This window comes from Brienomyrus brachyistius, chromosome 2 (genome assembly GCF_023856365.1).
Source record: "Brienomyrus brachyistius isolate T26 chromosome 2, BBRACH_0.4, whole genome shotgun sequence".
Taxonomy (NCBI): domain Eukaryota; kingdom Metazoa; phylum Chordata; class Actinopteri; order Osteoglossiformes; family Mormyridae; genus Brienomyrus; species Brienomyrus brachyistius.
Window position 1 is genome coordinate 49,107,417 of NC_064534.1, and position 14,386 is coordinate 49,121,802.

Sequence of the window (14,386 nt, forward strand, 5' to 3'; positions counted from 1 at the left end):
ATTCATTAGTCATCAACAGTATTGCAGAGCAATTAATCTGCCCAGAGAAACTATTAAATGACTGTTACTGTTCTGCTAGTGTGCATATCAAATCATAGAGTAGATATTTCATCAATAGTCAGATATTTTTCACAGTAGCAGTTTGGATTAAGGACCCAGCGGAAAATTGAAACTGCAACTATCTGCATGAAATTAAGCACCATGCTATCTGTTGGCTCATGTAGATCTGGCTTTGGTTTATGTCATCATTGCTATATGTGCTATCAAACAACTTTTTCAGGAACCAGGAACTTCTGTTGCACTCCCACTGCAGGAGTCAATCTGTAGTTCCTCAGAGGCAGTTCCTGAACCTTTTAATAGTCCCGACTGCAGGGCAGGTACTTTCTGCTCAACCAGGAACTATTGGGGCGTATAGTGATAAACCTGGTGTCTGGATAGAAGTAATATAAGTAGTGATGCAAAAATTGAGCAGATGGAAATATTTTCAGTTACATTAAATGCTTTAATAAATAATTCTTTTTGCTTGCATCCCCATGTTTTTGCACCAGAAAATTTTATCGATAACTGATATATTTTTGTCTGACATAGGAAGTGCCAGTGTTGAAACTTGCCAACACTTTTTAGAAAATAATGTTACATCATTTTTATTCTAAGGAAAATGAAACATTGGTCTGCTGGCTAGATTTAATAATGAATCATAAACATGCAGCTGGTCATATACATAACAGGCAGTGTCCCATTTTGAACCAATACGGGACACAATTTGGCCTGCATTTTCATACTGCGGGAGCTTCCCCCATAACTAATTATATGACTTGTTCAATCTCCATTGTTTTGAAGAGGCAGAGCAGTTTCGTGTGGAATTATTTGTGAAGTTTAACGTTGAAACTTTTTGAGTCTTCCATGCTTATTTAGCATAAAGTTCCTGTTGTGTGGTGGGAACTATAAAAGTTAGCAGCTGGGGTGGCCCAGGGATTCAGTTCCTGGGCTTTATAATGCTGTCACAGTATTGCCCCCTGTTTACAAATGAGGCCCCCATCCGGGACACTTGCACGCGTCTTCAGAGGGGGGCAGGTGCAGCACTTGCCTCTCTTAGACACAGTCCCCCTTTTTTCCCAGTTTTTTTCCTTCTCAATAAATCGTAACACATGCAACGCTCAGTTAGATAACATTCTAAAAATTGGAGAGGGTGATGGAGAAAGTGCACGAGCGAGACGTGTAACTGTCACCGGAACGAGCACTAAGATTGTGAAGCTGTCAGCGTGCGGAACTTCACAGGTCACTGCTGAGTATTCAAGGGTGCGATGCAAATATCAAATATCGGCTCCGTGAAGGTTTTCAGATCCAAAACGTCACATGGTTGTTTAGGATGTTTAGTTCAGCCACCAGAAAGAATACAGGGGTATAACGGTCCATGTTTACCGTGACACCACTGGGAGGTCACTAACAGAAGCCGAGGATTGTGGGAAGGTTGCGGGATCTTGAACAGGTGGCCTACTGCTTCAGCTGTGTCCCCTACTGAGCTGAACCCGGTTTATATTTGAGTGACATTTTTTACACTTTGTAGAAGCTGATGTGTAGCATCTGCTCGGGAGAGGTGGTTGGTAAGCGTTTGGAAAGAAATGAAATTCATAGAGATCATAATCAAAGGATTCCTCTGGACAGTGAGCTGTGGGAAAAATGCTGCGGGAAACAAGGGACAAAGGACAGATGTGGCTGAGGGCCAGGGGGGTGCAAGGGGGGGGGGTGCAAGGGGGGGGGGTGAATCTGCTCCCTGAAATCCACAAGTGGAGGGGAAGCGGAAGCTCAGTAGGGCAAGTTCATGTGCTGGATAGACACTGGAGCACCGCGGATGTCAGGCTGATTTGGGTCGTCTGTGGGGGACTGGGGGGGGGGGGCATGAAATCAGTCACACGACTTGGAGATAAATTCACCAGAGAAATGAATTCTGCATAAAAAGAGTGAAAAATCTCAATCAGTCTCATGGAGACAGTACTGCATGTGAAGGACCGTCTTAACGGAAAGCTGGAGTGGGTGGGTAATAGACGGTACAGGGGGCGGCCATCATGGTAATGCCGGGGGAGTGAAATTAGCAATAGGTCTTTGTGTTGAGTTCCTCAGCCAGGTTCAAAGATGTATTGGGGCTAGGGGTGGGATATCTCTACCTTAAAGGCCCAGCAGAGCGCAGTCGGGGGGGGGGGGGGGGGGGGTGGTCTTTTTGAGGAAAAAAAAACAATTTGCTGTGGTTCACTGAAAAGGAACAGAAAACACCAACAGATCTTCAATGAGACGACCGAAGTTGTGAAGAGCTTACTGAGGGCTTTTAGAGTACAGATGACTACCAGGGGGGTTGAGGGGGGAGATGATGACCCCCCCCCCAGGCCTCTCTTCCCTATCCCCTCCCCCCCGTCACTTATCACTGTATAAGCAAGCCAGCGTCTGGGTGCATTTACTGCATGCATGACCACATTCTGGCATCTTTGTGGGGACACATTTTGAAGGGAATTTCCCGGATAAGACAGTAACTCCTAGAAAACAGATGTGCGTACTTTGCCAGAAAAGAGGTTTTATTGAAAAAAAAAATAACCTGCTTTGCATATGACAGAATCCACTTGCAATCAGTTTCCATCAATTGTCAAGTCTTGCTGCGGTTAGTAACGGCACTTAAAAAATGTGCGGTCGAACTGACACATTCAATGCAAAAAAATTATAAAAAATTAATATCAGTTTTAGTACACAGAAGACATATCTGTTTGCATAACTTTCCAATTCAATCAATTGTAACGATGTTAATTTTGGCACTTGTGAGTGATGAGTTGTCAGGAACCACTGAATTTACTGCTGGGCATATTTTACATATTGTTTGATTGTCCTGTACAGTGAAAGATCTGTATCATGGGCAGAAGGCTGTCATTCCCCTTACTAACTTTAGGGTTAAGCAGTTTGTCTGAAAAGTTTTCGGTAAAAATATCCAAACAGGTTAATGGGTAAGCTGAGAGATTGTGAGTCAACTCACTGGATGATTGGCAAGAATAGTGGATGAGGTCAAGGAGTAGATTCCAAAAGCAACACACAGGGGTCAGGGGCTAATGACCCCCAGGGGCCGACCTTAGAGAACAGAGCTGGCTGAAACAGGAAGCCCTGCTTTAAACTCTGACTATAAAAGCTCTTGTTAGGTGTGAGTGGAACTGACTCATGATTCACTCATGATGGTAAGCATCTGTATGTTTAACCTTGTTTTCATGGGCAACACACTGATTTGCCCCACCGTGCTGGGCTTGTATTGTCGGTAGTGATTCCAACACAGCTAATTATGACAGAAATTAAACGTTCTTATGGTACAAGGCAATTTGCACGTGGCTATACTCCAGTGCCTGTGTAACTGACATCTCAGATTTCAATTAGTTATGTTTCTGATCTGATAGGCTCACCCAGATTTTTGTTTCTACTCAGTCACTTGTCAAAATGTAGTAAAGATGAAGAGGGGTATTAATTTTTGTGTTTTAAGGAATTATACGTCCTAAAATGCATGGTGGTCTGAGTGTCCTCCCTTGCCTTCAATCTTCATTACATGTAACCGTAAATTTGCGCCATTTCATTTGCCTTTTAGTATATGCACAGCGCATTTGAACCATCAACAGCAGATGAATTAAATCACCGCAGCCGTGACCACACAGGCTCTGCAAAAACACACTCACTTCAGTTGTTTGGAAGCTGGGTGTATAAACGACTTAAAACCCGGACGCGTGGAGCACAGCTGCCGCTGTCTAGTAAACAGGTCCGCTTGTCGTGGCGTTGGACCGCCAGGGGTGGGAAGGAGGTGGAAGACGGATGACCGGAGCCTCGACCCCGGCGCACCACCTGCGAAGCCCGGGACAGGATGAGCACAACGTCCGTAACAGGATGTAATTCAGATTCAAGGGTAAATATTTGGTTAAGGAAACCCGATCGTGTCGAAGCCCGCATGCTTTAAAAAGATAAGTGGATTCTGGTGATTTGTTCGTGTTTAGTCTGAGTCTCCAAAAGCAGCCACAATCGCCAACGACGCTGACACGCAACAAAGCGGATCGCAGCGCGAAACTTAAGGCACAGCCACACGCCGGTGGGGATTATGAAAAGCTGATATGCTGCAAACCGAGATATGCGGTAAAATACACTTATGCAAGTAGGCACAGAAGTATTTATTCTCAGCTCCTAACAATTTTTTCCTGACATAATGGGACGTCAGGTGTCACGGAGGCTAAAGAAACTGCACCACAGGGCTGCAGGTCCCAGTTTATAAGATCTGGCAAAAACAGCTTCATTGAAATGTTATACTAGTAACTTAGCCAACGTACGGCATCACCCAAGAAGATAAATCAAAATATCGAGGATACGAATGGGGGAAAAAGCGGCTTGCACATCTACTCAAATTAAGTTATTACTGTCATAAAAACAGTGGTACGGTAATTAAAAAAAAAAAGTTGAAGAGGAGACATTTGCTCCACTAACAAGAGACTTAAACTGGTGTTGACACAAGAAGGACGTGCGTGAGAGATAAAGGGAGAACAGTGGGTAGTGGACAGGTGTATAGATATATAGGGAAACAAGAAATCCAAATTTTACCCCAAATTAAATCAACTTTAGCAAAACGAAGCAACAAAAATGGGAAACGCGCTACGTAGCTACTTACATTTATTTCAACTATTTAATTTTCGTATGACATGCTATTGCACATTCTATGTTATAATCGGTGCAGGTATAGCTACACAAACATTGATTTACGTTCGTCCCCGCGACCCCTATAGCAGGACAAGCGGCTGTAAGATGGATGCATGAATGATTTACGCTCGGTGTCACCGTCTATGCGGCCTTTTATCTTTCCTCATCGTTAATTATAGACTCCATTCTCGGAAACAATGTGAGAGATGCTGCAAAGGACTGTGCCTCCTTTAATTAGCTCTGTAAAAGTTATAGACTAATGTCGGGCTTTGAAGTTGGTGAAATGGTTTGCGGTAATCCGTGGTAAAATATTAGGCTACGGTATCTAAAGATGAATATTGTATGCACATAAAATGCAGGCAACAGTCTATACAGTACACACATTTTCCTAGTTGAAACGAACTTTGTTTCTTAATGTTCATTTTAACATATACATACCTTCTCTGATAGAGGGCACTTGCAGCCCCCGACGGCTCTTTAAGATGTGTCCCGGATTGGTACTTGTACAGTCCCGTTCCCCACGTCCCCAGTACGCCGGAGGTGAACCACAGGACCAGCGCAATCCAGTGGAAACTTTTGCGGCACACCGCCGGCACCAAGTCCCCCAGAAGCGCTCCCATTGCCGCAGTGTTAGCGGTAGGAAAAAATTAAAATCCGAAAAAATGTCCCAATGGGAAAAGTGGATAAGATTAAGAGGAGTGCGCGTCAGGTTCAAGATTTCCGGTTCACTGAGTGGATGAGCATCGCACTTGCCAATAAAACAATAGGCTAATTAAACAATAATAAGAAAATAAACGCCAATACAGTGCAACAGCCAGATCAAAATATATCACCGCTGTCACAACTCAAGCAAGACCAGACACTTAATTTCAGAAGTAATAAAAGGCAGGCAGTAGTAGCCTTTGACATGAAACTCCAGTCCCTCCTGAGCTTCACAGCAGCAGTTTAATTTGTCCGATGTGTGGATGGTGGTCTGGTTCACACAATGACCGACCGATCCCCCAGCCCTGCCTTCCCTTGCGATCGTCCCCTCCTCTCCTCTCCCTGCCTATTTCAAGTAGACTCTCACAATAGGTGAGAGGCTTGTTATGCAGTCTCACCGAGTCATTAAAAAGCGCAACCCTTCGGTTCTCGCTTTTGTTACCCTCCCCATTCCCCGTTTCACCCTTTCACCGAGGACAAGGCGCACTAAAATTACAGCTTCGGATCCTTGGTTTTTATCGCTCGTCATTGTTAACACTAAACTGACCAGGAATACTGTCGGCTTTCTGTTTGATCACCTTATTTACTGACGATACTGTGATTTTCTATAGGGGAAAATAAAGGATTCACTACACCAATTGACCCTGAAATAAAAGTTTTCAAATACGGCTGTTAAAAGGGGGGCGTTTAATCGTAAAACGGGTAATAAAAGTCGTGCATTATTGACTTAAATCAAAGCCCTTTTTTTATTCGTGGCCACGGTTTGTTTCTGGAAGCACTGTCTGTATCTAAAATAATATTTTTAGTGCTGGCGCCCGGACACTTTCATCGGAAGTGATTCATAAAAGCGAGCAATCTCAGTCCATGCAGATCATTCCTGTTCCGTGATCGCTTGCCTGTGAAAGTGCAAGATAAAATGTATGACATAAGTGGCTTTTGGGCCCTTTGGTCGGAGCTCCGTGATATTATTCCAGGTGAGCGATCACATGGGCATGGTCACTTTAACCGCTGGCCGGTCAGGGGCGCATCGCTTCCGAACACAGCTGAATGTGCTCCAGACTAAAGCAGCCGGGCAGCCTTAAAACAGTCGCCTGCGGAAAAACTGGGTATTAAGTTACATCAGTTTCCAAATCAATTATTCGTAATACAAAGTATAATTAACATGCAGAAGCCGAGCGATTGATGACGCTCAGAAAACACCCTGCACGTTTTGCACGATGAGAAGCGACGTAGGTCTGTACATTTGAGGACAGTTAAAAATTCTTACTCTGACTTCGTAGAAAATAAATAAATAGGACAGGTAATTAAGGTAACACCAAGCATGTCCCTAGAAGTAACAGAAAAGTGGGGCTGGCACCTGCAAGGGACTCGCATGCACTTTGGAAACTGCATATTAAGTATCCATGTTGGTCAAGGGTCTGATCCAAATCGGCACACAAATGGGTGAAGGATGCAATATTTGCATTCTGGATTGCATACATGACAGCTGATCATTTAAAAAAAAAAAAAACACATTAGCTAGGTACAGCCAACTCTATGTCCAGTGCCAGGGCTTGATCGCCGCCAGCGGAAATGGCCGTGAGGGGAGCTGGATGGTATAAGTAGCACGGTCATTTATATATTTTTGGGGCACCCTCCCCCCTGCGCTTCACGGCTCCGCCATGCAACCAGTGCCAAGCAGGAACTGGGAGTTTAGGGTTAACGTAAATCCCTCCAGTCTTGCGCAGCTGAAAATAATCTTCATTTCCAGGGGGGAGGACGGGGGAGGTTGCATTCGTTTAAGAGTTTCTGGCCGCTTGTAGTTCTTTTCTTTCTTCACAGTCGAACATATGTAACCCAATTTTCCTTCGATTGAGATGCATTTATGCAGTTTGACGCTCCTTTAAAAAATCTGCTGTGTAGTCATGAAAAAATACCCAAGATCCTCTTCTGCCTTTCCTATTGATGGGTTTTGGGCGCGTCCACGGCAGGCCTTCCTGTGGTCCAGCAGCGGCTCTTTGATCACAGCTTTTAATTCAGGACTGCCGCGCAGGGATGTTATCTGCTGATTTGCGAAGGTCGCAAGTAAGCAGTTTACATAGGATGAGGTGTGGTAACCGCAACCCTCTCTGCCTTCCTTTAAACTTATTGCAGCTGTGTTAACGAAGCAAGACAGTTAACTAAAGCATTTACAACCAATGTGCCTTGTGAGACTTTTCATTCACTTTAATTGTATGCGAAGGGAGAAAAATGGCAGATATTAATGCTTATCTTTGTCCCAGCTCTGCTCGCTCCAGTTTTGCTTCACCACAATCCCTAACGCCTATGAAATCATCATGCCCCAAGAATGCCTCTGAATTACATTAAACTCTGGAAAATTTAATGTGATACGTGCATTTATAGAGTAAAATCAGTTTATAATATTAAATGTAGTGTATCGCTGAAGTAAACGTATGGGGATTGAATCTGCAATATCTAACCTAAAGAATATATTGCATGTCCGTGTGCATGGAATATGTATAAAAAGAGCGTGCAGTCTGAATGGAATTTCCTATGACTGAGCCTCAACCCCAAAATAGTCCCAAATGTATTAGCTCTATATAGGGGAGGAAATGGATGAAGAAGAAATATTACCTGGAGACGCAAGGTAAGGATTTTCCCAAAATTAATACAAAGCAGACTTCTTTGCCTAAATCCACCCCCTCACGCAGCAGAGTGATGCAACATAAAGCTGCACAGTGTAACGTAACCATTTTACCAGTTATGATGGTAAATGTGACCCAAAGCCTGGCCCAATTCCTAATACCTTATGCTAAACCTAACCTTAACCAAAGCCATAAGCCCTAACCCTGAAGGTTATACCAACCCTGACTTATAACCATAATCCTAGCCCAGATGTAAGTCTAGCTAAAATTACAATGGTAATAACCTAAATTCCAGCGATATCTGTAATGCTAACCCTAATCTTAGACCCAATGCCAAGTGCAATGCAGGTTTTGCAGCACAATATTTAATATGGTAGGTCACGATATTATTCACTGATGCTGTATTGTTAATCAATTACTGGAAAAACCAGCTGCATGCCAAGATGCAGAGCTCCTGTTTTCCCTGACATCTCCAATATCTCTGTTCCTGTCCACTGTATTCCTGGAGGACGGCAGTTGGGCCATCGCTGAAAATATCAGAGGTGTCATGTTTGCATGACTACTAGAGATTTTGGGCCCTATGAATACATATCATATCGTGGTCCCAACCCAGACCAATCCTATTATGTTCCAAACGTTTTAGGGCCCCCTCACTCAGGGACTCTTGGAATCATCCTAGCTTCCCCCACCTGTACAGCGGCCCCACTTTCCAGTGGCATGAGCCCCAATGGTCATAAGGTGCATAGACAGACTGGTCATGTGGCACATCAATGGCGTTGTTTCAGATTCTCCAGATGATGATGTCCGTCTGATTGTCCTTCACACCACCTCTGAACACCTGTACAAGTGGAACATCTAATCTATAATATTATTTGCTGATTTCAGCTCAGATAATAACACCATCCTCCTGGACAACATGGTGGGAAACCTCCGGAAACTGGGCCTCGGCAGCAATATCTGTGGCTGGGTCCTGAGCTTCCTGGCAGACAGACCCAAGCTGGTGAAATCCCATCCCCAGTGTTCATCAACATGGGGACTCCTCAAGGCCGCTAGCTGAGCCCAAGGCTGTACTTCCTCTTTATTTATTACTTTAAGAAACTGTATAATCAACTTTTTAAACGACTCCATGGGTGTCATCACCAATAATGAACGTGCTAACAGGAGTGAGGTGGCAGAGCTGCAGGAAGGGTGCCACAGCATGCAACGGTCTCTCCCTGTAGGCCATCATCTTCATCGATAGCTAAGTCTGCACATCTGCAATATTACTTCCATTGTGTGTGACTTGTGATGCGCTATTTACTCCACAGTTGGATGTCTGTTATCTATTTGTATACTATAATTCTTTGTACTCTATGTGGCTGAACAAATAAGAATTTTGTTGCACATGGCCAATAAATCATCTTGAATCTATTGTATTGTTCCAGTTCCTAGGAAAATATTTCTATTTAAAATTTTAACTGACTTTATGCACGTTTCATGTTTTTTTTTCACTATAATGGTATCACTAACCCTAACACTGGCCAAAACTGTAATTCCAACCCTAAGCCTGGCCATGATGCCGATGTTAACATTTTCCATATTGCTAACTGAAACCCTAACCCCGACCTCAACCCTAAAGCAAACCTTAAGTCTAGCCCTAGCTGTAATGCCAGTGCAAAGTATCAACAACCATAAAAGCAAAAGTGGTTTAACAGAATCACTTGTCCTTAGAAATAAAAAATAGCAAGGGCTGGGGTTAGAGGAGACCAGGATGGCTTTGAACAACCCCTGGTCTTACTCCAGAGTGACTGGGGAAAAGTGGTCCTCCTTACGCTCGCCTGCCTTGATTGCACTCGTGCCATTTTGCTGCCACCTATTGGCTAGGAGGTATGCTTAGTGAGACTAAGTAACGTTGTTGAGATGTTTAGTCGTCAGATGTTTTACTGGAGACGTGTGGGTTAATGCCTTTCTCAGTCGATAAGCCTAGGTCTGCTTTAACCACTACTATACCTGTCACGGCACTGGAATCCAAAGTTCCCTTTGGCTCATAAACAGGAATGTCTACCCCAGTGCTGGCCAACCCATTAGGCAGGCCCAGAGTGGCCCACTGGGAGGTTCAGGAGCATTCCCGATGGGCCTCATAGCCGGTCAGAAGCAAAGTAACGTGACAAGATAAAAACACAGCTGGTCAGAAACAAAATAATTTTACAGCTTTAAAACTCTACAACACTTCAGAATGTTAACCAGCGAGTTTTCTCATGCACACACACACACACACATACATACACACAATAGACCACAGTTGCTCTGCATAGAGAAACGTGCAAATACTCAGGTGTCAGTGTAATCACTTGTCATTAGAACTAAGTGAGCGTGGTGCCCCAACTCATCACTTACTATTGCCTATCACTGGAGGTTATGAAATGAGGGATGTTAGAAAGAGACCAGGCAGGGCTGAAAACGTCAGACTGCTTTATCAGTTCAATATGCTATTTATTTATTTTCTTCTTGAAATGTCAATAATAAATTTAAGACCTGAACTGTGGCATCACTCATCAAAGTTCCCCCAGAACGAAGACAAGATGGCCTATTTTTGGCCAGAAATCTCCTGAGCTGTCCCACTCCATGCCTGCCATTAGGTGAAGCAGGTGACCACCCAAAGCGGAAGAAAACTCAAGCTTGCCCAGGGCTTCAGCTTCAGCCGGCAATGGGCCACCCTGAATTGTTGTAAATCACTACTGAAAGAATGAACTGAGAATCAAAAAATAACTATGACAGTTTAATTTCTTATTATATTGTGAAAATATGATACTACACAATAAATCCACAAAAATCCAGAAAGAGTTGCATTTAATATTAAAAAAACATTTAGAAAGTATTCTACAATATGAAAAATGACAGGTTTTTTCAACCCAGCAAACCAAAGCCTGCAATTTAACTGAAGATTAATTCAATTTAACTGAAGATAAATTAACATGATTACTTACCAGAATATTGATAAAGAGTCAGAGACAGACAATACAGGCTATCCACATTTAGCCCTGAGCCACTAAGGACATGTGACACAATGGGTGATGTGAAACTCAGCATTAAAGTATGGACAGATGATCAGACAGGTTGATAGACACTACAAACAGATCCTCAGTTAGCATTAAGAAATGAACAGTCAGAAAAATCGTCATTCGGTGTCCATTAAGGCAAAGACAGATGGAATGATACACAGACCTTCAGTCGGCATTAAGGCATAGACAAACACCCTGCAGCACCCAATGAGAGATGTGCTTTGTGGTAAAGAGGTCTGCTTCAAACACTAGGCCCACCCCCATGGAGTTCCTCCTCATGGAGGTCGTGTACACAGGGGTCCGCAGTGTGTTCTGCACAGGAAATACACACACCGGAGTGAAGGACAAGGCATTACAGAGCTTCAAAAAATGTAACAAAGCTTATGTGAAGCTGTGGTTTCCCTTGGGGCAGCAAAACCAGTAATGCGAAAGATGTTAGAAATATATAAAGTTCATTAAAATGATCAAGTTAATGCTACTAGGCTTAGTGCTGCCAATGAGAGGACAGAAATCAGCAGATTGCTAGTGGGTCTCTGGGTTAGGACTGCGCTTGGAATCATCTGCTAAATAGGGTGCTCAAATTAAGAGAATGATGACACACTGCCCCCTACCTGTAACTTGAGGCGATGTGCTTCAATGGGGATGACTTTGAGAATAGGCAATTGGGCCACAAGCACTTTAGGCTTGCTACGCACCAGACACGCGTTCTCCACATCCCAGTCAGCACCTTCCAAGTACAGGCCTGACACGAAACAGCCTAGGAGAGCAGGGCTGTCATTACCGCACAAGGCATTAAACCACAGACATGGATGTGTAAAACTGTCTTGAATATTAGGATAGATATTTGTATATACATTTTCACATAAAAAATCATTTTGGTCCTAAAGTCTGTTTGTTGTATGAAAAGAATATGTCCATTCCCAGATGAGAAATTTGTGGAACCATAATTTTTATGCAGTGAGCTCACCCTGGCCAGGTCGCTCGTTGACCTCCTCTTCAGATCTGTACTGGGTCACTTGTGTGTAGAGTGTGGACCGGTCCAGAGGCCAGCCATTTTTGCGGCAGGTGGCCTGGACCAGAGCTGTGAGATATGACTCCGGGATGTGCAGCCCTGATAGCCACATCACTCTGGGCTCTCCATCCTCTATCTGTGTGACCCCACCCAGACAGCAGCACACACAGACACTGTTAATTTGGTCTGCACAACACAGCTTTAAGTGGACTTGATACTACTCTCTCCTGGAGATGCTACTGTCTGTGGAGTGGTCGAAACTCACCCAGGAGCTGTACTGATCAAACCTCCTCTGGAAATGAGGCATCCAGTTTCCTAGGGACTGCAGAGTGTCAGGAGCCAGCCTCCTCCAGATGGAGGGGATCTGTCCATTAAAGAGGGCACGACCCACTTCATCGAGCTCACTGCTCATGCCCACCTCACCAGCCAGGGCCTAGGGCGCATATGGGGCACACATGGAACAACACCGAAGCAAAGACACATGTCCCTCTGACATGTTCGTGTTTGCTCTATGGGCTACTGGCTTTATTGAGTAACTCGATGTGCAAGGAGAAGAGAGCCACTCACTCAGCATTGCCTGTAGTCCTGTAGGTGTCTTGCCTAAACACTAGGGGTGTAACGGTACACAAAAATCACGGTTCGGTATGTACCTCGGCTTTGGCGTTACAGTTCGGTACATTTTCCGTACAGTGGGGGTAAAAGAAGCAAAACATAAACTGGCTTTTTTTCTTCATTAATCAGTGGTCTACTAAACAAAGGATGCCTGTCTTTCTTAAATAAAAACTGTCGATACTGCTGCAACCTACTAATAAAAAACTAAAACGAACTTTTTCGTTTTTTTGTTTTACTTAAAAATAAATCAAGATAAATATTCTCTCAAGTTAATAAAAATAAATATCCGCTATGGTGCAGCATTAAAAAAATACCTGTGCTGTACTTGTATTCACGTTAACAACTTCCAGCTTCACATTAGGACGACCGTATGCGTACTGGCGCGGCTTCATCTGCCCCTTTCCGAAAGTTGCTCGGGGGAAAATCACAAACATACAAAGGTTCCGCATTTGCTGCATTCGTTCAGTACATATGCGTACCGAACCAAAAATTTTCAGTACGAATACGTGTACCGTTACACTCCTACTAAACACATCAGACTCTCCCTTGATCACCCCTCCCCCACCTGCCAAGCTCACCCTCTGCAGCTCAGCCAGTGATCGGCCCATTCGCAACACCAGCCTGTTGAAGCGTTCCAGCTCCTGCAGCAGCACAACCGAGGTGGGAGACACGTGGGGGCCCAGGCCTTTGCGGATAACATCCAGGTCGAAGCGTTTGGGCAGCTTGCTCTGGATATCACGCGCCACCTGGCCGATGTATTCCTCCCGGCTGACGCCCCCGCCAGTCTCACCTGAAGGGGAACGATCATTGTAGAAGATATCAAGGCCTATATTCAATTCTAGTAATGGGCAGAACTCTCAATGAATTTGTCCTGTCATATATGCTCGGTGTGAGCTCATCAGATATGATTGGTTGGTTTAGTTTATAAGCCCTGGGGGTATAAGGGATGCTGCATGTTAGAAATATATAGAAAAATATAAAGCTGCTGGAGGAGGGTGGGTCACATGGTTACCAGTCTGGGGCTGTAGTTCAATGAGGTGAGCCCACATGTCACGTGCAGCCTGTGTATAGTAGCCGATCTCAGCATTGGGATGCAGCCCAAACACTTCCGGCGTGTTGGCCAGTGGCAGGAGCTCGATCTCCCCTGGATGACACACAGCATCTTTCAGGCCCAGGCATGTGCAGAAATGCGACTTTCAAAATTTCTTTACTTTTACTAGGATAGTTTTTGCTTCATATAAGTTATAGTCAAAAGACTGCGTATTTTTTTGCACAAACAACAAACTGTTGGACCACATCTCTGTTAAGCAATATCTAAGGGTAAAGACTACATCAGCTGATAAAGACCACAACACACCAACAAAGGTCTCCTTGAAGCCATCGGGTGGAATCCTGTAGTCCACCTCGTCATTGTGGAAGAAGTGAAACGGCTGGAAGGTGTCAAAGATGAAGTCTCCAAGGTATTCGTCCATGTAGACAGTGAGGATCCTCCGGTCGAAGCTGTCGATGGCCCGGCCCCCATACATCACCTGGGGGTGGGGGGATAGGTTGGTGGGGGCAGAAACAAAGCTAACATTTCTTGGTGCAGGATTTATTGGTAAGAGGCCGCTTGTGACAGCATGAAGGAAGCACTGTGGAAAATCATGTACCCCCCAGCATTCCATCTCATACAAGACTACATAATCTTTTATTAG

General features: G+C 44.3%; 2 protein-coding genes and 1 long non-coding RNA gene across 9 annotated transcripts in view; 1 reads left to right on the forward strand and 2 right to left on the reverse strand.

Moving 5' to 3' along the window:
- emid1 (EMI domain containing 1) overlaps window positions 1-6,336 on the reverse strand; it is a 55,540-nt gene extending 49,204 nt beyond the window's left edge. For 2 of the 7 annotated variants that reach the window (XM_048999112.1, XM_048999087.1), the window contains exon 1: window positions 5,140-6,278. In XM_048999112.1, the coding sequence (XP_048855069.1) occupies window positions 5,140-5,321 (182 nt within the window). In that variant the 5' untranslated portion in view covers window positions 5,322-6,278. Of the gene's footprint in view, window positions 1-5,139 lie in introns of all 7 variants that reach the window. The other 5 variants (XR_007386683.1, XM_048999079.1, XM_048999096.1 and 2 more) reach the window with 5 other exon arrangements.
- Window positions 3,669-9,437, forward strand: LOC125722895 (uncharacterized). The gene is made up of 2 exons (XR_007386684.1): window positions 3,669-3,922; window positions 8,913-9,437. It is a non-coding gene; the product is annotated as an uncharacterized LOC125722895 (long non-coding RNA).
- Window positions 9,438-11,123: 1,686 nt separating this feature from the next.
- The window catches only part of dnah10 (dynein axonemal heavy chain 10), a 43,106-nt gene continuing 39,843 nt past the window's right edge, over window positions 11,124-14,386 (reverse strand). The window contains exons 73-79 of the mRNA XM_049002949.1: window positions 14,050-14,221; window positions 13,705-13,836; window positions 13,271-13,482; window positions 12,346-12,513; window positions 12,036-12,216; window positions 11,680-11,825; window positions 11,124-11,380 (exon numbers count right to left, since the gene is read on the reverse strand). Coding sequence (XP_048858906.1) covers window positions 11,234-11,380; window positions 11,680-11,825; window positions 12,036-12,216; window positions 12,346-12,513; window positions 13,271-13,482; window positions 13,705-13,836; window positions 14,050-14,221 — 1,158 coding nt within the window. The 3' untranslated portion in view covers window positions 11,124-11,233. The remainder of the gene's footprint in view (window positions 11,381-11,679; window positions 11,826-12,035; window positions 12,217-12,345; window positions 12,514-13,270; window positions 13,483-13,704; window positions 13,837-14,049; window positions 14,222-14,386) is intronic.